Raw genomic sequence first — 23,058 nt, forward strand, 5'->3', positions numbered from 1 at the left:
ATGATTTGTCGAAATCAATATAACGTTACAGGTTGAGTATACAACATTACATCGAATAGGTTTTTTTTTTCCATAAAGCTGAACTTTCATGAATTTTGCTTTAACATTCAAAATATGCGATAACAACGTTTTCTATTATAAATAGGATGATTTTTCGTGGTCCATTAGTTGAATTTTGTATATTCGTTCTCCCAATATTTTTTTGACTTCTGGGGAATTATTCTATTTCGTGCATCTATCGCAATGCTTTTATTTCTGGAGGAATCTAGTTCATTCCAAAATCAGATATTTAAATGTATTCATTGATAATTGCGTCTTCAACACTTATTGAATTTTGAGTTTGTGATACAGACATCTGTTCTGCCAACCAACATTTTTCAATGCAAAAATCAGTAAATGATATTTATTGAAAATATTCCATTAAATTCGATAAGAATGCAGTGAATTAGAGAAAATAATGTATAATTCTAGTACAGAAGGCTTATTCTAACACTCGTTCGTTCAAATAATGACGTTTAAATCAGAATTATTTATTCTTGTCCATGGTAACTAATTAATCGTTTCCGTAGCAACCACTTTTCCCTCCGCCGGAGGGAAAAGTATTTTTCCCTCCGGCGGAGGAAAAGTAGAACTTTTCGATGATCCTGTCAGTCGAGAAATGACGTTATTATGGTACGTTTGAAAAAAAAATAATATACTCATTTTTTGGGCTGGAAAGAAGCAACTGATTTGTGATTCTGGCATATTATCATGATTAATCAATGCAATGGAAGAATATGTTGGCTCAAATGCAACAATTGAAAATAGATTGGGGAATTGTTTATTATGTGTGATGTGATGGGTGTAACCTAAGAGAATAGTATATTATTCAACGAGCGGTAATGTAGGTCATAACTCACGCAGATGATGTTTGCAGCACGAGCCGCAGGCGAGTGCTGTAATTCATCAAGTGAGTTATGACCATTACCGCAAGTTGAATACTATACTTTATCTACGACTATATCAATAAATACTAAGAAAAAAATACAGACTTAGAATAAAGTCAGAAGGAACGGGAAATAAACATAATGTACTCGATCCCGTACAAGAGAAACTTAGTGCTACCAATCACAATCGAACTAGCTTCGGCTAGCTCGAATCCAGTACAGAGTACAGACATAGAAATTTATTGAAAAACCTTAATAATTGCCTATAAAAATGCATTAAAATATACCAAAAAATATTCCCTGTAAACAATTACTTAATGATCTTACCGCTACACCAATCTTGAAAATTTTTTCAAACTCCTTTATATTTTTTCGGGCAATTAATTCTGTATGGTAACATAAGCTGTTTGTCTTTTGGAAATGTATACCTTTATAATATTTCATCTTCACTATCTGAATTAATCGTTTTCAGCAAAACATTCCCAATAATTAGATATCAACTTAATTTGAAAACGTCAAAAGTGACATTCCCTAGGACATTCCTCCCCTTAATAACAATAATGGAATGTTCCCTTTCGGCCAATCGAATAGAAGCAGAGAAGTATAGAAGCACAGATCCATATTTTCCGATTTATAATAGTGAGTTATAGCAGTGAGTTATTATAAATCACGCTGTTTGTTAATAGATACTATTAATTGCTCAAAAGCAGTTGATTAATGAGTTTATAATTCAATAGGAGTAGATAAATAATTTTATCTACTCCTATTGAATTATAAACTCATTATTCAACTGCTTTTGAGCAATTAATAGTATCTATTAACAAACAGCGTGATTTATAATAACTCACTACTTATAACTCTCTGCTTCTGTTCGATTGGCCGAAAGGGAACATTCCATTATTGTTATTGAGGGGAGGAATGTCCGAGGGAATGTCACTTTTGACGTTTTCAAATTAAGTTGATATCTAATTATTGTGAATGTTTTGCTGAAAACGATTAATTCAGATAGTGAAGATGAAATATTATAAAGGTATACATTTCCAAAAGACAAACAGCTAATGTTACCATACAGAATTAATTGCCCGAAAAAATATAAAGGAGTTTGAAAAAATTTTCAAGATTGGTGTAGCAGTAAAATCGTAATCGTTTACAGGGAATATTTTTTGGTATATTTTAATGCATTTTTATTGGCAATTATTAAGGTTTCTATGTCTGTACTATGTACTGGATTCGAGCTAGCCGAAGCTAGTTCGATTGTGATTGGTAGCACTAAGTTCCCATCTCTCTTGTACGGGATCGAGCACATTATGTTTATTTCCCGTTCCTTCTGTCTTAATTCTAAGTCTGTATTTTTTTCTTAGTATTTATTGATATAGTCGTAGATAAAGTATAGTATTCAACTTGCGGTAATGGTCATAACTCACTTGATGAATTACAGCACTCGCCTGCGGCTCGTGCTGCAAACATCATCTGCGTGAGTTATGACCTACATTACCGCTCGTTGAATAATATACTAATAACTAGAGAGAGCATATGCCATTTTCAGTAGGTAAGCGAATTTTGTCCAAAGCGGGCTAATGAAAAAAACCTCTTATTGGAAAACTCTTTTTCTTTTAGAAATTAAGGTTTTCTTTGAACGTCTTCTGAAATCGCTCCATATAAATTTTGGTATTATTCACAGATATCAAAATGGTTGATCTCAAGTCCTGGACATCATCTATAATCAGCAGTTCATTTGATCTTAAAACCACAACAATGATAATAAATGCTGCTACCTAAAATAGTAGTAATTTATTTTTCAATTGAAATCAATTTTTTTTAACAAAAATTTCTATCTGAAGCTTCGATTGGTAATCAATCATTTTACTCTCTAGTAGGAATTTTTTATTTTTGGACTAATATCCAACTACAAAGTAATGAAGCATTAAAATGGTTCAGGCTAGTCTGGAATGCAATTTGCGAGTGGAATTCGAGTGGAACTTTGAAATCATATATCAAAAATTTTTCACGATGTTCGATAGCGTCTCAAGCATTTTTGTATTTTGTTTCTTTTGAATACTGCTCTGAAATTCTGTAGGTTTGTCCTGATGTAAACGATCTTTATAGAAATATCCCATGAATTTCAATGAAAATTCAGTGAATTATATCATTTTGAAGTATTGGAAGAATGCCTTCTGCACTTGTATTAGCTGTACAACTTTGCTTCTCCGTTTTGCTGTAGCGGTAAGTGGTAGTCGAAATAAATAGACCGTAGATGTCATACAATAATTATTCGATTTGTGTCTGCATCATAAAGTTATTCTCAATTTAACATGTCAGTTTACGAACCAAATTCTAGTCAATTTGCGAGAGTTTTTAATTTTTTGCTCTTATATGAAGAAATCTGCGGCTGAGTCTCATAGAATGCTCTCAAATACCTATGATGAGGCCTCTATTAGTGAACGTACGTGCCGAGAGTGGTTTCAACGCTTCAAGAACGGTGGTTTTGATGTCGAAGATCAGCATGACGGTGGAAGAAAGAAGGGTTTTCGAAGATATAGAATTGGAGGCATTACTTGATCAAGACTCGTGTCAAACGCAACAACAAATGGGCAGGTCATTTAGAATTGAACGATGTGACTAAAGTGATGAAGCATTAAAATGGTTTGCCTTCTCGACAAAATATATCAGTAATATACTCTTGCTATGAATTTCATCTATTTGTATTATCAGAAATCAAGCACAACATTCCTTCAACAATTTTCCGTGAATCCATCACTATTTTGTTGCAGCGTCTTCGAAATTTTCATCACACATCATTGCAATATATTTTATAAAACAAAAGCAATTTGGCTATCCTTATCTTAATATGGTAGTCATGTATGCCAACCAGATGTTCCTGAACTTGAATTATCATATTGAATATTTCCCTCCTGTCAAAAATTCTTTGTATATGGCGAACGATCTATGGAAGCAATTCTTGTAATTGAAATACCAATGAACTCTCTCTATTACAAATATTTGAATTAATTCCAGTTAACGTTTCGTGTTTTGTTTCACGACTTTGCACGATCATACTCGATTACACATCGCCTTTGATTGGTCAGTATCGGGTTTTAATTAATGTATCCAATCAAAATCAACGGAAATGACAAGTATGACATTGCGGCGCCGCCACGAACTAAAACTAATATTTTCAATTTGGTTGAATGTCATTGCATTCAAAATTTGACGAGTGCATTCACCATGTTCTTAGACATCTTACAAGTGATGTAACATTTTATTCGGGAAATATTCCCCCGAATTACACTCGTGCATCAAAATGACCGGATAATTTCGCATTCCAGCGTGTTTCCTTTGAAAAACTGCATTCGGTCATTTTCATTTTTGGAGAAAGAGCCCTCTACCTTCGGTGTCGGGCTCTTTCTCCAAAAATGAAAATGAACTCATGCAGTTTTTATGACAACACGCTGTCATGCAAAATTATCGGTAATTTTGATGCACTTGTGCAATTACTTAAAAAAATTGATCTGTTCATTTGTAGATATTTTCAATTAAAATCGTCGTTACGTGGAAAAATACTATATACATCTAGGAAATGCTTTTTATTACCCTCGAGCACTTTTTGGTCTACAAACGCAACTAGGAAAAGTCATGCATTTTTTCCCCTTGGTGTATGATCCTCTATCATTGTATTATTCGAGAATCAGTTATCGATATAGACACATAGCTCTTACATGTCCTCGAAAAAGTGGTTTGTCAATCAAGTGTCTTCGACATGAAGTATTGTTCTTCACATTTTTCCCCACACTGTTGGTACAGCACCAAAGAAAACGGACACTTGACAATTCCATCTGACTCATGTTTGTTTTATTCCAGTGAAAGTCAACAGAATAAGGTCGTCAACTTCGATTGATATCCTCCTAACGTCGAAGATAAATGGCACTTCGGTTGGAGTGTTCTCCGCACGGGACAAAGTAAGCGAGATGGAAAGAGAAGAATTCGGGAATTGTCAAGGAATTGGAAAATTCCAGACGAGCCTTGAGGAGGGCGTTGAAGACATAACGGTTAACTGGTCCTTTCATCGTTCAGAAGGGCACGAAGTAATCTTCGGCAATATCACTCTGCAGTGAGTATGATCATGCACATTTACAGAAAATTTGATGTCAATTGTTGGATGAAAATATTTTCATTCATTTTTATTCATTGAATTATTTTGAAACATTATCGCATGTTTTTTCCCTTGTAACGGGTGGTTTTTTTCGAGGTATATAACTTTAAGTTGGCATAACTATTCAAGATGGAGACCGATTTAACAGCTGTCAAGTGATTTATTCTCAGTTTGGTTTGGCAATTCATCATGAATAGACTCACGCCTGAATAACGCTTGCAAATAGTGCAATTTCATTTCGAAAATAATAGTTCTGTGCGGAATACGTATCGCGCACTAGGTCCATTTTATTTTATTTAGCGATGAATGTCGAAACACCGTTACATCCAGAAAATCTGACTGTTTGGTGCGCTTTATGAGCTGGTGGCATCATTGGTCCGTACTTCTTCAAAAACGATGATGGCCAGAACGTTACAGTCAATGGTGATCGGTAAAGAGCCATGATTACTATCTTTTTCATTCCTGAAGTGAACAACCATGATGTCCAGAAGCTGTGTTTCCAACAAGACGGCGCAACATTTCACACAGCTCGTGCCACAATCGATTTATTGAAAGACACGTTTGGTGACCGCCCAATTTCACGTTTTGGACCTGTGAATTGGCCTCCAAGATCTTGTGTTTTAACACCGCTAGACTACTTTCTGTGGGGCTATGTAAAGTCATTGGTCTATGCGGATAAGCCACAAACCCTTGACCATTTGGAAGACAACATTCGCCGTGTTATTGCCGATACACGGCCACAAATGTTGGAAAAAGTCATCGAAAATTGGATGTACAGATTGGACTACATCCGAGCCAGCCGTGGCGGTCATATGCCAGAAATCATATTCAAACTGTAATGCCACAAGATTATCTTGCGGATAAATAAAATTCATGTCAATCGAATAATCCATCGTTGTTTTATTGCAATTTGAATTTCTATATCTCCAAAAAAGCACTCTTTATTATGTCATTACTCTCATAATTTTTGTGACTGAAAGGTAAAAATATATAGAACTTGGAGATTAAACATGCCAATTCTGTTTTTATATCGATAACAAAAACACAAACATAACAGCGAAGCGTCATATTAATTGAAAATTACGTTTATGTAAACAAAGGTGGGATTTGTCCAATTGAATTTATTATCAATAAATTGACAAATAATATTTTTGTTGTGAATTCGAGGTATTCAGGAAATAATCTAGTCGCTTGACCTTTGAATTTAATTTTATTAAGCTGTCAAAATATTTTTAGCATGATTTTGCCTGGAAAATTGTTTCATGTAAAATAATTTTGGAATGAAAATCCACTACCGCTTTGTGGTCTCGGGCTTTTATTGAATTAATATGGGAACATCAAATTTCTATTTTCCACGCAAAATGATGCTCGAAATATTTTGATAGTTCAATCGATTGAATTCATAGGTCATGTTATATGAAAGCATGAATAATGTCAGAATATCCAATAAGTGAGGAATTATCTTTCTTTTTTTTTTAGGCTTTTTTCTCCTACTAACATACCTATTCAACTTTTTTCTGAAAGAAAAACGAAACGAAAACTAAAAATCAAAGTGCTTTCTTACTAAATATTTCATCTTTGGAATCATTAGTTTGGCACCCAGTCATCAATAAATACTTCAACGAATACGAAGTATTCGTGAACAAAAGTTATATAGCAAACTGTACTTTTTTCTTCACGTAGAATCACTTCCTGAAGATTGTCCCACTCATTTTTCCCTGTGTATTTGATAGTAAGGGATCAACAGAAAGGTGCATATCCTGAATAAAAGCTAATACCCTTTCTACTGACAAAATGTTTGTCTAGCTTTTCATTCCTCATTTCCTATGAAAAGACAAACATTTCCTCTGTAGATCTTCCACTATTCAATAAAAATATTGATTCTTCAAGGCAATTTTGTGCGCATCTGTGCAACATGGTTATATCATTTCAACAGAATTTGTTCAAGCAATTGGGTAATAGCTACTGGTAATGAGAACGCGGTTAAACTTAGTTGGTTCCATCTTCTTATTTGAACAGAAATGCTTTGCCTTTGATGCCCTTGAATGATGTATTTTTGAAGTATGGTATATCAGGCAAACAAAGTTTCTTTTCAGGTGTGGAATAAATTATAAAAATTATAATTTTATTCATTAGGTACATAATTTTTGTATAACTCGTCTAATTCATTTTAATGTCATCTCATTGATTCAACAACAGTAATATTGGATTATCATACAAAATATGAAATGATTTTTTTCATGTAGAAAACAAGTTTGAAAATAATATTTCACTTGAGAACGAATTATTCCACTATATAAAATAGAGCTAATATCCTTTATTGGAAGTTCAATGCTTATTCTCTATATATTTCGAAATGAAAGGTTCTAGATACATTAAATAAACCTTTGAAGGCTCAGACATGAAAAATTCGTACAAAGTTACAAAAACTTGTTGAGTTTATATCGTGGGTTTCAAAGTAAAACCAATTAAAAATTCTTCCAGTGATAAATGACTCTGCGAATGAAAACGTTGACATCAGAGGAAATAAATCACGGGATACAATTAGTAGTGTTTTTAGTTTAGGAACCGCACAATTCTGAACAAATTGTTCCGATCCATGAATAATTTCAAATTGATGACTCAATTTTATCGCGTTTTTATCATCACGTATTTTCGAAAAGCTGAAAAACATAGAAGCTCATCCATCGTTTAACACTCAGATAACCGTTATTAACAAGTGATTATGAATTCGAAAATTCAGGCTTCAGAGATAAAATCACCGCTTGATAAACTTTTAGATATTGCTGCTGGGATTTTTGTTGTTAGAATATAATTAATGAGATCTTTTCAAATAGAAAATGAGGATATCATTTTATGTATAAATAATACCCTGACGATACCTGGAAATCAGCTAACACAAAGCTTCCGTCAGATGATTTTGAATTCTCATTTCATCCTAATATTTCGTGGAAAGGTCACTGGAGGTTCAACAATGCAAAATCGAGCAGACAAAAAGAGCATCTGTAGTTCACTCAGGTATTTTCGTAAGACCTCTGAAGATTGGATTCCGATCGGTGTATTATCCAAAGACGCTAGTCATTTTAGGCATTTAGGATGCGACCTAGCCGCTATTTGAAATATTTGAATATTCAATTTTAATTAGCGGAAGTAGGAACTACTATGCAGACGTTACAGTGCTGACGGTTTACTCTTCAAATTCTCCTTTGTTTTCAGTATAAGCTCAGCAAGAATTTAATAGGTATTCGTATAATTTTTATATTTAACATTGTTAATAATATTGTAGGATGATTTTGTTTGTGAATTCTGAAAATGACAATTGCAGTAGAATTTTGGAACACTCGTTCGATAGTGTTATCATTATTTCATCACGATGTCCGTAATTTTCGAATTTTGATTCGGTGAGGGTCACAAAAGATACATCCGTTCTCAAATTCCAGTCTGTACGTCCGTACGACCATTTCAGCCCGAAAAAACAATTCAACTTTGCCAAGTGATCTCTCAGCATATTCCTCTGTCTTTTGTGACTCAAAAATCCAAAAAAATTGAGAGTGGTGTGAGGAGGCTTATTGGCCGATAGGCACTACAATCCTCGACATTTACTTTCTTATAAATCGGTCTCACAACAGCTATTTTTGAAGATTTCCTTGAATGATGAAAGCTAAAGGTTCTGCAAAAGCTGATAAAGATTTTTCGATTACCTTCATTGGTATTTCATCAAAACCGAATGAAATCTTTTTGACAGTATTCACCACCTCCTCCGTCGTTACTTCAAATAAAAAAGGGATTGTAAAAGGGGAACCAGGGGATTCTGAAGCTCTGAACTCGGGATTGGAGTTCAGAATATTAGCGATATAAACGAAGTTGTGATTGAAAAAATTTTTGATTAAAATTTTCAAATACTGTTACCAAGTCATGGAGCACATTTCAAATATATCAGTTTCAAAATATAATAGTATATTGTGCAATAAGTGGGGAAAGTTCAACTATTCTCGCGAGTGTGGAAGTTTGTGCCTGAAAGGCGAGTGCCGCAAACACACGAGCGAGAAAAGGACTTTCTCCACTTGTTGCACACTGTACTTTTCCTACAACTGCTATAAAAAGTAGCGTATTCTTCATAGCTTACTCAATTTCAAAACTATGTATTGCTCATACTGTGGGAAATATTATTTCTCACGGCAATTTGCCCACACCTCGCTTGGTAGACCAATTAAATTTGGCTCTTGAGTCGTTTCTATGGAAACGCAATAAATTAGCACATACTGTCAACGAAGGCCATTTTGATTCTTTATAGCTTACTCAATTTCAAAACTATGTATTGCTCATACTGTGGGAAATATGATTTCTCTCGGCAATTTGCCCACACCTCGCTAGGTAGACCAATGAAATTGGGCTTTGAGTCGTTTCTATGGAATCGCAATAAATTAGCACATACTATCAACGAAGGTCATTTTGATTTTAATCAAGTCCAACACTTGAATTTTTGAAATTTGTGCAGTTGTAGGAAAAGCATAGTGTGCAACATGTGGAGAAAGTCCTTTTCTCGCTCGTGTGTTTGCGGCTCAAACTTCCACACTCGCGAGAAAAGTTGGACTTTCCCCACTTGTTGCACAATATACTATTTCCTACAACTGCACAAATTTCAATTATTCAAGTAATAGACTTGATTCAAATCAAAATGGCCTTCGTTGACATTATGTGCTAATTTATTGCGTTTCCATAGAAACGACTCAAAGGCCCAGTTTCATTGGTATACCAAGCGAGGTGTGGGCAAAATACCGCGAGAAATAATATTTCCCACAGTATGAGCAATACGTAGTTTTGAAATTGAGTAAGCTAAGAAGAATACGGTACTTTTCATAGCAGTTATAGGAAAAAGTAATTATCATTTCATCAATATTTATATTTATTTCACTTCATAATTCGAAAATACTAATAGAACGAAAGTTGGCAAAGCACACATCAAGTCTTGAATACAACAAATTCACAGTCTAAAGAGAGAAATAACCCCTCTATCTACAATATCCCATATGAAGTATTCCATCATATCTAATCACCCAACAGTTCCGGAGACGTGAGATTGAGATAACGTCAGAAATGACGAGTATTATGAAACAATATCGAGCAAAGTAAAGCGCTAACAAGATTATGAAAACTTAATTGGGTTATACTTGTCATCGGCTCCTGTGTTTTACAGCACATCCGTCCTTTGTGTAGGCGAGCACCTTAATGAAATTTTCATCCTCAATTATTATCAGTATTGGCGGCGAAAATTGAAAACCGCTAGCACGCTTCGAATAATCCAGCAGGACCCTTTCAATTCCAAATCGCGGCGTTAATATTGCGTAGCATTAATGATTTAGCTGATGTGTACAGTGTTGGGCAAATATGTGGAAATGCCTGATTTGTGGGGAAACTATAATTCAATCTAAAAACGCTGCGAATTTTAAACAATGGTTTTCCATTCCGACCTGACTCGGAATATTTGAACTTGCGGTTTGAACTCGATTCATTTGTTTCGCATCGATAAACTTTTTGTTGCGAGAGGAAAAATTGAATTTGAAATTATTAAGGGCTTGTGATTGTGGTCTAGTCATTTTTTTTCAGGCCACTTCAATGTGTGCCAGCACTACCAGTGTTGGGTTAGAATCTATGACCTAGAAACTTCTGAAAGACTTACAGGAATACGGAAATCTCGAAATTTCATAAACTGTTGAGCGCTATACGAACGTAATGCATTATGTCACAATTAAGCATCAGTTGCTGAGTTTATTTTCACTTAAAATACCTTTCAATTGAACACAATAATTAGTACTGTATCCCTGAAAGCTTCATCGTCAATGACCATACACGAATAGTTCAATGGAACTTGACACTTGACAGTGCTGAAATATCTCTTTAGGTATTACTTCATCGAGTGTTCATAAATAACGTATTTTCCAATGAGGAGTTTCATTATGAATAGCCCGCTATCTGTGTAGTTGTCACTTTTGAAGCTGTCATATTCTAATATTTGACAAGTAACAACTATGCCATTATAAAAGAATGAAACAATACCATGGACAAGAATGAGCCGCACAACTCCCCACTAAATTTTCTCCGATATTTTGCATCCTTGTCTCACACATCTTTAAAGGCAGTTGGAGATGGCGCCACATCCGCTTTGTGTGTTTTAGCGCGGGAATTTCAAATTATTAATTTCAATTTAATTTTTTTAGGCCTTGAGGTCTTGAGGCAATTTCGCGCAACCATAATATTATTACTGACATTTTTGCCATGCTGAACATTGTGATTATTAATCATTTCCAGGTTAAAATAAGGCAAAACATTTTCACTATTAATATGGCTGCGTGAAATTGTTTAAAAAAACGGAAATACATCTTTTGAGGAGATTATAAAGTTTAATGTAATTTTTGTTGTACCTCTTGAAAACAGTTATCATATAAAACAACAACTAACACATAAGACAACAAATACAAGCCAATCGATTGTCTTAGAATATTGATTATCGAATAATTGTAAGCAAAACTTGAACTCTTGTGGTACCAGACAGCTCTAAAATGCTCCTCAAAGTTTTGACTTTTTCTTATACTGCTTTTTCATTTCCCATAATTGACTTCTTTGTGATGGATTATCTTAAACAACTTCCTTTACCTGGGCGACTCATGGAAATATTTTCTGTGGAAAATTCTACCACTTCCTTTTTGATATTTGTGCTGATTGAACTTCAGCATCTAAGCTTTATTGTAGATATCAATATATGACTACGAAGTGAAATGTTTAAAGTATATTCTATAATTTCAAAGAATATTTCCTGTGAATCTCATTCCTAGTTTTCTTGCCAGACTTTTGATCTGCCAAAATAAAAACATAATATTCAAAGCATACTGACTGGTATGAAGATTTACAACTTACTTGTTTATATTTCTTGGAGATTATTACATTTTTGCTACTTCCTCTTCTCCACAGACGAAACGAAAATTAATTAATTATGAATAAAAACTACCGACAACTTTTAAATTTCTGACAGAGGATGCACGTCAAACTTTATTCCGTGTTAAGATGCATAGAATGCATCTTATTCCGTGTTGTCAAAATTGTTTGGAGCACGTAAGATGTCTAAAAACCTGGTGTATGGACTGATTAGCTTTTGTTTTGCCAATTTTGAGAATATCAGTTTAAGCTTCTATTTGGCTAGGATCGGGTTTTAATTGCTGTATCCTGTTAAAATCAAAGGAGAAAAGATCGAAATGAAAAGTATGACATTGCGGCACCGCTACGAAATAAAACTTATATTTTCAATTTGTTCGAATGTCCTTCCATTCAAAAATTGACGAGTGCACACATCATGTTTTTAGACATCTTAAGAGAACGTATATTGAAGACCATAGATTGCACTTTCGCCATATAAGAAATAAGAGAGAATGCGCTTTTTTCTTGAAATAGTAGTAAATATTTTCAGATTTGGCAACGCCAACAAAAGCGTACGTAGCGCCTCTACTGGTGCCTTTCATGGCCGAAACAAAGATAGCTTTATGCGAACTATAATGATATAGAAAAAGATAGATGACGAAGGCAAAATCGGATAAATTTAGTGAAGGAGTTGACAGTCTCATTGGTTGTCTCTGACAATACCTTGCTTCAATAACGCATATAAAGTGTGAAAATTCGTTGACAAAATTGTAAATTCATACAGTCACAGTACAACTAAAGCATTTTTGGGTCGTTGTAAAGCACCATCCCGGTAGGCAATAGTGAAAATGGTGAAAAAATTTTGTTTTGAACAAATTTATGGAATATCTTTATTTTCAACAAGTTGGATCTGCGTACCAAATAAGCAACGACACAATCGCAATATCGCAAGAATAGTTTCTTGTCCGTGTTATTTCTCGAACAGATGATCATAATTGGCCAGCAATATCTTGTTATTTAATTCCCCTAGACATTTTTTTGAGAATACGTGAAAGTTAAGGTCCATGTCAAAGGTTCACAATCTTTTCAAGGCCCGAATGATGGAATACGGAAATTATCAGGATATACAGCGGCAAATGTGGAAATTGATCATAGAAAATTTATTAAAAGAGGTATTGTGCTGCAGCCGTAGCTGTGTTTTCATCATTTACCTCACAACATACTCATTTTCTCAATGTCTTTTCCATTATTTGTGAAGTGGAAAAAAAAAAGTTCAACCTATTTTATTTCTATTGATTTAATACGTTCTGGATATTCTTAAGGCGAAATTACACAGAAGTCATAGTACATCTGTATTTCCTTCAGTATCTATAAGTTCATATCAGTCATGATATTGTAATCCGGTTTCACTCCCACAAATCACTTTTATGTCATTCCTCCAACTTCGAAACTAGGCTAATACCATTAACTCCAACTTTAATGTCTTGTCCCTGGAATTCATCCCATAATATAGCTCATAGTTGCCAACAACCGACTATTTAGAATTTCTGAAGTTCCTCCTATCCTAGGTATGTGCCAGGGGATTGCAAATTGGAAAACGGAATAAAATCCTCTATTTCAGATTGAATTCAATTTATTATGAGAGAACTTTCATTTGATAGAATAAAAATGTGGAGAATGGAATAGAATGAATTGAATTGGAGTACCCCATTTGAAGAAACTCCGCAAATTCGATGTCTCTTATCTGTCTGAACATAAATTTCAATTGATTAACAAAAACCGTTGAGAACAAAAACCGTTGAGTTTTGATTTTGGATTTCGATTGGTCTGACTAACAAATGAAGAACTCAAGGTCAAATTCAATAAGTTAGGTCGCCATGCATACGATAACTATCGAACGGAATGTGTAAGTGTCTCGAAATTTCCAGGTTAGGTCTTAGAGTCGAATTTTGTTTTTTCAATAATTGAAAAAATACCAATCCGATCAAATGAAATAATATGCATAATAGCTCAAGTAAAGTTCCGGCCAAAACGTATTATTGTAAGTATAGGTAATAGGTAACATTTTTTGTGAAATTTCGATATCTCAAAATTTATCTCTCAGATTGCACTGATATTTTATATGTAGATGAATTGATGTTCTTGGATGAAGTAAATTATACGAACATAATGCTATATAGCTTCAGTAAGTCTGCAGTGTCCTTTGGTAAAATTCAGTAAAAAAAAGCTTCTGACTTTTGTCAGTGCGTTGCTTGGAGTGAAGCTAATCCTCAAGTGTATGTCGAAACACCGTTACATCCAGAAAAACTGACTGTTTGATGCGCTTTATGGGCTGGTAGAATCATTGGTCCGTACTTCTTCAAAAACGATGATGGCCAGAACGTTACAGTTAATGATGATCGTTATAGAGCTAGATTACTAATTTTTTCATACCTGAATTGAACAACTATGATGTCCAGGAGCTGTGGTTTCAACAAGATGGCGCAACATGTCACACAGCTCGTGCCACAATCAATTTATTGAAAGACACGTTTGGTGACCGCTTAATTTCACGTTTTGGACCTGTGAATTGGCCTCCAAGATCTTGTGATTCAACACCGCTAGACTACTTTCTGTGGGGCTATCTAAAGTCATTGGTCTATGCGGATAAGCCACAAACCCTCGACCATTTGGAAGACAACATTCGCAGAGTTATTGCCGATATACGGCCACAAATGTTGGAAGAAGTCATCGAAAATTGGACGTCCAGATTGGACTACATCCGAGCCAGCCGTGGCGGTCATATGCAAGAAATCATATTTAAAATGTAATGCCACAAGATTATCTTGCGAATAAATAAAATTCATGTCAATCGAATAATTCATCGTTGTTTTATTGCATTTTGAAGTTTTATAGCTCTAAGAAAAAGACCCTTTTCTTGATAACACACATTTGTCTATATCGAATGCACAAGATACAAAGGAAAATATCAACGAAAGGATTTCATTTCCATCAATTCCAAGATTCATAGTGAGTGAATTGAAAATTACACCCAGTCCGCTTCTACTTTATGGGAAGCCTCGAGAATTTGAAATATGAGAAGATTATCTTCCGGCTCTCTAGTTTTTTTGAGATGTTACTATTTGAATGTCAAAAAAGTAGAAGGCGTGCAAACTTTATAATTCATTATATTTCCCTGACCATATTTTCTGGTGAAAACTCGAAGTTTCAAGGATGAAACTCGTAGACTTGTTACTGGAAATCTTTGCGATAACTCGGTAGAGAAGAGAGAATATCCCTTTTTTTCACGAGGAATATAAATGACTGGTCCAATAAATAAACCGATAGAAAAAAATATAATCACCTCTGAATGATTATATTTGGGCAGTTGGTCATGAAAATCATATTAAAAATTCTTCTGGCCTCTGAGAGCTTCTCTACGAAGTATTGAATTTCATCGGTTGAATTTGAAACAATTAATTGAAAAAATTAGCCCAAATTTTTGAACGCTGGTCTTGAAAAGTATTCGAGATTTGTTAAGAATTCGAGTACTTCTTCTAGCTTAAAAAATGCATCCATTGAAGAACTCAAACTGTCTATAGGATTTGATCTCCAAGGGTGCAATTTGAGTGTGAAAGAACGACAGTTCAAAAGATCAGACTTCACGTCAGTACTTTTCTCTCTCTAGGAGGTACTTTATCGTTCCAGCTAGGACTCGACGTATCTAGTCTGTTACAATACCAATTTCTCCAAAATGGTAGATATGATCAAATATCAATTTACTGAGTATTCGGTTAGAAAAAAGTTAATACGATAATTCGTTAAAAAATTACACAAAAAAGCTCCTGAAATCATTTTGTTCAACCTTCAGCATTATATTGTATTCACTCTAGAATTTTTTCTTCCACTTTCAAAGAAACTGTTTGCATTCGATAAGGGGTAAGGTTCTTGGAGACTCAACATTGTTACTTTTCTGGAAGAAAAAACCAATATTTCTACCTCGTTCGAAACGATTCGACTTCGCACTAATATAATTTCAAATCAATGAGAGTGGCTTTTAGACTTCTTACGCCATCACGGGAATAAAAAAGTAGGGAAATTCCATATATTTGTTTGCATCCATCTAGTGGAGTAAACATTATGCACGTTTCCAACAATGGATATACGGTTTATGTGTTTTTCATTGGTTTCACGAAGAAACTGCTCAGGCGTTCCGTCCATTACGTTGAAAGGTTAAGTAAATAGGAATCGGGATATTTTAGTTTATATTTTTGCGAAAGTACATGCATATTAAATCCCATTTGCAAATTTGAGTATTTGTATCTAATTATTTCAAAAGTAATAGTAAAGGTTGTTTTTTTTAGAGCTATAGAACTTTAAATTGCAATAAAACAACGATGGATTATTCGATTGATATGAATTTTATTTATCCTTAAGATAATCTTATGGCATTCTATTTTGAATATGATTTCTGGCATATAACCGCCACGGCTGGCTCAAATGTAGTCCAATCTGGACGTCCAATTTTCGATGACTCTTTCCATCATTTGTGGCCGTATATCGGCAATAACACGGCGAATGTTGTCTTCCAAACAAGGGTTTGTGGCTTATCCGCATAAACCAACGAGCCCCACAGAAAGTAGTCTATCGGTGTTGAATCACAAGATCTTGGAGGCCAATTCACAGGTCCAAAACGTGAAATTAGGCGGTCACCAAACGTGTCTTTCAATAAATCGATTGTGGCACGAGCTGTGTTGCGCCGTCTTGTTGGAACCACAGCTCCTTGATATCATGGTTGTTAAATTCAGGAATGAAAAAATTAGTAATCATGGCTCTATACCTATCACCATTGACTGTAACGTTCTGGCCATTATCGTTTTTGAAGAAGTACGGACCAATGATTCCACCAGCCAATAAGGCGCACCAAACAGTCAGTTTTTCTGGATGTAACGGTGTTTCGACATACAATTCAGGATTAGCTTCACTCCAAATGCAGCAGTTTCGTTTGTTGACGTAGCCATTCAACCAGAAGAGCGCTTCAACGCTAAACAAAATAAAATGGACCTAGTGCGCGATACGTATTCCGCACAGAACCATTATTTTAGAAATAAAATTGGACTATTTGCAAGAGTCGTTCAAGCGTTAGTCTATTCATGATGAATTGCCAAACCAAACTGAGAATAAATCACTTGACAGCTGTCAAATCGGTCGCCATCTTGAACAGTAATGCTAACTTAAAGTTATATACCTCGAAAAAAAACATCCATTATTAGTAATCTCGAGGACTTTCAAAATGTTTAACGTCCTTGATGGAAACACTGAAGCCATAGGGTCTGATATTTAAATAAGTGAAGATTGAAATACAATAAAGAAATGCAATGGAATGAAATCTACAACTCTAGACTAATTCAAATAATAATCTCTCGAATCTCATTCCGAGATTTCAAATCGTAATATACAAAACAAATGTTGTCAATAATCTCCAGTTTTATTGGAAAAAAATACCTTACATTCACCGAATGATATCTTATCTTGTTTTTGTCCTACTGAGATGCAGACTTTACACGAATCTGATACTAACATCACACCATTCTCTTTTCATTTCAGATTGAATTACCAATTACGTGGGAGCAAATCGATCTATAGAGTAATAGAGGAAAAAACGCTATTAAAAGGTGAGTCAATTTCCTGGGGATGTCAATTGAGGGTTACCAGTTCGAATTCTGAAAGGACATTATGACAAATACGTTGATATCGGTTACCAGATCAAGAAGAAGAAATTGAAAAATATTGATCGAGAATTAAAGGTTTTTTTTTGTATAGATAAACACTGAAGCTAGAAAACAAGTTTCTCTATTTCAGTATCGTAATGAGTTCATTACAGTTATAAGAACAGTGATGTAATGAACTCATTACAGCATTGTTTTCAGTTATATTTTTCGTTTTGTGGTTGTCTACACTGACTTCCGATCCTATCAAATTTCAACACACGTCAAATTGTCAATATAATATAATTTGGATATAGTGAAATGATTTACAACTCCATTCGAAATTCCTCTTGATTCTGGTGGTGTTAAATCGATTTCGTCACATATAATTCACGAATTTTATGCATAATTATAAATTATTTCAAAATTCGAAACGTACGATTCAAATTGAAATTCCATAATCTGTCAATTTTCTGAACAGTCACGTCAACTGCCAAGATACAATACAAATATCACTAGGATGTATAATCTGAATTTTTCATTGAATTTCGACAATATTTCACCAAACTTGATTGAAATAGAGAAAATATCGTCTAATACTCGTTGCAGAAGGCATATCCAACACTCATGAGTTCCAAAACTCGCTCCTTCATCGCTCGTTTTCGAATTTCGCATTCGTGTTGGAATAGGAGCCTATTCTGCAACTTGTTTTAGAATATACTATTGTAGTTCAATTAAAGTATTATTCTCGTTCCAAAATTCATTCGTCAAATAAAAATAGTTTCATCACACAACTTCTATTTGGTCGTACTGCAATTTTACAATTTTATTGTGCTTATTTATACCTAAAACTTCTAGTAAACTGTAACGATGTCATGACAATTTTTTCAGAAAACCTTATTCTAATATATTCCAAAATATCTTGAAGATGAATGTAAAGGAACTTGATTACTGTAGCGAAATAAGCGTTATTTATTTAATGAACAGTGAGAGTAGAATAACCGAATCATTCAAAATTAATAAATACCTTTTTGCCTGAAAATATTCTAAGCTTTATCCTTCCGTTACTTTTATTGATAACTTAGTCATCTAATTAGACCAAAATATCTAAAATCTGATCATCCAAACATTTTGGGTCTCAGTGTCTGTCACATACAAACGATGTGAAACATCGTTGGTAGCTAGACGTGTTTTTGTTGCTCTCGTTGTTTCGTTGAATTTATCATACAATCATAAGTGTTTATTCACAAATTTGTATCATTCCGAAGCTCTAACTCTGTACTTACTAGTGTCGCTTGTGTTTTGAGTGTTCAAAATGCCCAATTGCGTAATTTGTACGAATTCCTTAAACAAGAAGTCTCCGGGTTTACAGTGTAATAAATGTCGCATATTTCTTCATGCGAATGGCAGATGTTCGGACCTGACAAAAACCCTTGCATCAACAATAACAAATATGCCAGGAGGTCGATGGGAGTGCGTTAATTGTCGTCCTCAGGATGGTACCGCCTCCTCGTCAGCGATTCGTGCATCTCCCCCGCCTGACCCCCGATTATCAGTGGGGGACGACACTGATGACGGTGTTATCGTCGCCCCGGAGGATCTTAGCGCTTCGCGACTCCTATTTTCTGTGAAAAATGAGGTTGCAGCTATGAGAAATGACATCAAAGAATTGCGAAATTCGGTAACATTCTGTTCTGGTAAAATCACTGATTTTGAACAGAGGATAAGTAAGCTACATGAGGTCGTTAAACTCGCAAATCAAGTTAAAATGGAAAATGACATTTTAAAGAAGGAAGTGAACAGCTTGCAGTATAGATTGGATAACGTTGAGCAGAATCTGAGGTTGAATAATGTTGAGATCACAGATATACCAGAAAAGAAAAATGAAAATTTAATTGAAATTATTAGGAAGGTTGGCGAATTTGTGGGAGTAGTGGTTGAACCCTCTGCTATATCATCTGTTTCACGAGTTCCGACAAAACTTGTAAACAAGCCTAAAAATATTGTGGCGACGTTCATTTCTAAAGCAAAACGCGATGAAATGTTGTCAGCAGTTAAAGTAAAGCGCAATCAATTGGAAAGAAAAGATGGTTTCAGATTAGATGGACTATCGAATAAGTTTTATGTTAATGAACACCTCACTATCAGGAGCAAAATTGTTTTCAGGGCAGCTCGGGTAATGGCTAGAGAGAAAGGATTCAAATTCGTTTGGACTCAGAACGGTAATGTTTTATTGAGGAAGAATGATACATCTAGAATCCTACATATTCAGAGCGAGGCTGATTTGGCAAAATTGTCCTAGTCACCGTATCCCTTTATCACAACATAATGAGCATAAATGGTTTTATATCTCAAAAATGGCTTTACACGTTCTATATCAGAATGTGCGTGGACTGCGCACCAAACTGTCAAATTTTAAAATCAATTTTTTATGTGGTGCTTTTGATTTGATTATGGTAACAGAATCGTGGCTGAACAAGGATATATGTGATCGTGAATTGGTGGACAATAATTACAACGTTTTTAGGAGAGATAGAGATCTGACTAATTCTTCAAAAAAAGACGGTGGTGGAGTGCTTGTGATTGTGCGCAATGAACTAAATGCAAGTATAGTTCCGGATTTCAATAGTGAGGCAGAGGATATTTGGATAGTGATTAAAGTTAACAAACGTAGAATATATATTTGTTGTGTATATATTGCACCTGGTAACGATATGGCTTATTTGTCGTTTGCGAGGAAACTGGAATCAAATAGGAACAAAATGGGAGTACAGGATTTAATTCTGATCTGTGGTGATTTCAACTGCCCATCTGTAAAATGGGTAAATCAATCATTTTCAATCGTGCTTAATCCTACTGAAGTGGAAAATAAATTTGCAAGTATTGTCGATACCTTCAATTTTCTAGAGTTTAAGCAGTTTAATAATATTTTGAATAAAAACAACAGAATATTGGACTTAATTTTATGTAGTAAAAATAGAGTGAATAACATAAGTCGTTGTGATACTCCACTAGTGAATGAGGATGACCACCATCCAGCTGTTGAGTTTTTATTTGATGTTAATAATTATGAGTATTTAAAGGATCATCCAAGGTATCATTTTAATTTTAGAATGGGCAATTATGATGCCATAAACTTAGAGCTGTCAAGAATAAATTGGGAAGTGGTTTTGGGGGGTTCTGATGTTGATACCAGTGTACATGTTCTTTACGATATCCTGGATAGATTAATTGTTGAGTATGTACCCAAAACAAAAATAAATAAAAAATTTCCTTCATTTTATTCGAAAGAGACAATAAAAGTTATTAATCGAAAAAATAAAGTTCATAAAAAATACAAAATTTATAATGATAAATATGATTACGACCGTTTCAAGCATTTTAGAACTCTTTCAAAAAAACTTATTTCAAGGGATTTTTATCGGTATTTAGACACTGTTGAACAAGAACTTTCAAATAACTCAAAAGAATTTTTCAAATTTATTTCGCATAAAAAACGTCATAGTAATCTTCCCTCAGTTATGAAATATGGTGACGTTGAAGCCTCATCATCACAGGATATTTCAGATCTATTTGCGGATTTTTTTAGTTCCGTTTTTGAACCATTTTCAGACAGTGATGGAAACCTGGATGTTGAGGGGGGCGTCTGCACTAATAATTATTTGTCGAGTGTTTCACTCTCTAAAGCGAATATAGAAGAAGCCCTGAAGTCTTTAAATTGTAGTAAAGGTCCGGGCCCTGATGGTATTCCGCCTGTGTTTCTGAATCGGTGCCGTGAGTCTATTTCGTTGCCGTTGACTCTTGTTTTCAATAATTCGCTCAGAAGTGGTGTTTTTCCTACTCGTTGGAAACTCTCAAAGACTATTCCGATACACAAAGGTGGCCAAAAGGATTTTGTTCAGAATTACCGACCCATAACTATTTTATCGACAATTCCTAAAATGTTTGAGTCTTTAGTTTATAAATTCATCGCTTATCATGTTAAAAACTTGATAATAGAGAATCAACATGGCTTTATTAAAGGTCGTAGTCTGGAGACCAATCTTATAAGCTTTCTTGATGACCTCTATGAGGGGATTGAATGCCGAAGTCAAATCGACGTAGTATATACTGATTTCAAAAAGGCGTTTGACAAGGTGAATCATTCAGTATTGTTGCGTCGCCTGGCTGAGGTAGGTGTATGCGGTAGCTTGTTCAGATGGGCGAAATCCTACATATTAAAAAGATCCCAATTTGTGTGCATAAATGGTCAAAAATCTAGACAATTTTTTAGTACATCTGGTGTGCCCCAAGGTTCTCACCTTGGGCCCCTCTTTTTCATTATATATCTAAACAATATGTCATCCTGTTTTCGTTACACTCAATTTTTAGTATATGCAGATGATTTGAAAATATTTCTGAGAATTAATAGTGTTGAGGACTGTATTCGGTTTCAGGAGGATCTGGATAGACTGTGTGAATTTTGTAAGAAAAATTTTCTCTTTTTAAATTTAGATAAATGTTTCAAAATAACTTTCACACGGAATAGAAACATCATAAATTTCTTTTATTCTATCGATCAAAATCAGCTGCAGCAAGTTAGTAGTATCCGAGATTTGGGGGTAACGCTGGATAGCAAATTAAATTTTATTGAGCACATAGAAAACATCATCTCGTCATCGAATAGAATGCTGGGATTTGTCCTTCGACACGGTAGATCATTTAGGAGAAATAGATCAGTTTTAACCTTATATCATGCCTTTGTGGTGAGTAAGCTCAATTTCGCATCTCCAATCTGGAACCCTCATTACAAATATTATATAAAGAGATTAGAAAGCGTGCAGCATAAATTTTTGAAACACCTTGCTTTCCGTAATTACTTTCAAATTGATAACCATGATTATGCAGAAGCTCAACAGAGGTTTAATTTGATCAGCTTGGAAGATCGTAGGAAATTAAATGATTTATGTTTGTTGTACAAAATATCGAATGGTGTCCTCTCTGTCCCGAGCCTCCTTCAGCAGGTAACATTTCGGGTTCCTGAGAAGAAGTTAAGATCTAAAGAATTGTTTGCTATACCTTTTCGTAGATTAAATGTTACACAGAATTCGCCACTATGTAGATTTATGTCAACTTTCAATTCATTGTCTCTTGATGTCGATATTTTCAATATTTCTCTTGTTCGACTGAAAAATTGTTTGAAGAATAAGTTCATGATGTGTACCTATTAGTTTATTATTATATTGTGTTTCTCTGCATTTTTTTTTCTCTCTGGAGTGCAGGGGAACTGTTTTGTTTTCTTTTCGCGTTTCTAGGTTAAGTATTAAAATAAGTATATGTACAATGGGTTAGGTTTATATAATGCTGAGATTGTATGATGATAAAGTTTTTTGTTTTTTTGAAT

The 23,058-nt window shown here is 34.5% G+C and overlaps 1 protein-coding gene across 1 annotated transcript in view; it reads left to right on the forward strand.

The window, feature by feature from the left end:
* LOC123674047 overlaps positions 1-23,058 on the forward strand; it is a 226,372-nt gene that overhangs the window by 103,458 nt on the left and 99,856 nt on the right. Inside the window, exons 2-3 of the mRNA XM_045608871.1 lie at positions 4,785-5,034; positions 17,575-17,642. Coding sequence (XP_045464827.1) covers positions 4,785-5,034; positions 17,575-17,642 — 318 coding nt within the window. The remainder of the gene's footprint in view (positions 1-4,784; positions 5,035-17,574; positions 17,643-23,058) is intronic.

Source organism: Harmonia axyridis, chromosome 2, assembly GCF_914767665.1.
Source record: "Harmonia axyridis chromosome 2, icHarAxyr1.1, whole genome shotgun sequence".
NCBI classification, from domain to species: Eukaryota; Metazoa; Arthropoda; class Insecta; order Coleoptera; family Coccinellidae; genus Harmonia; species Harmonia axyridis.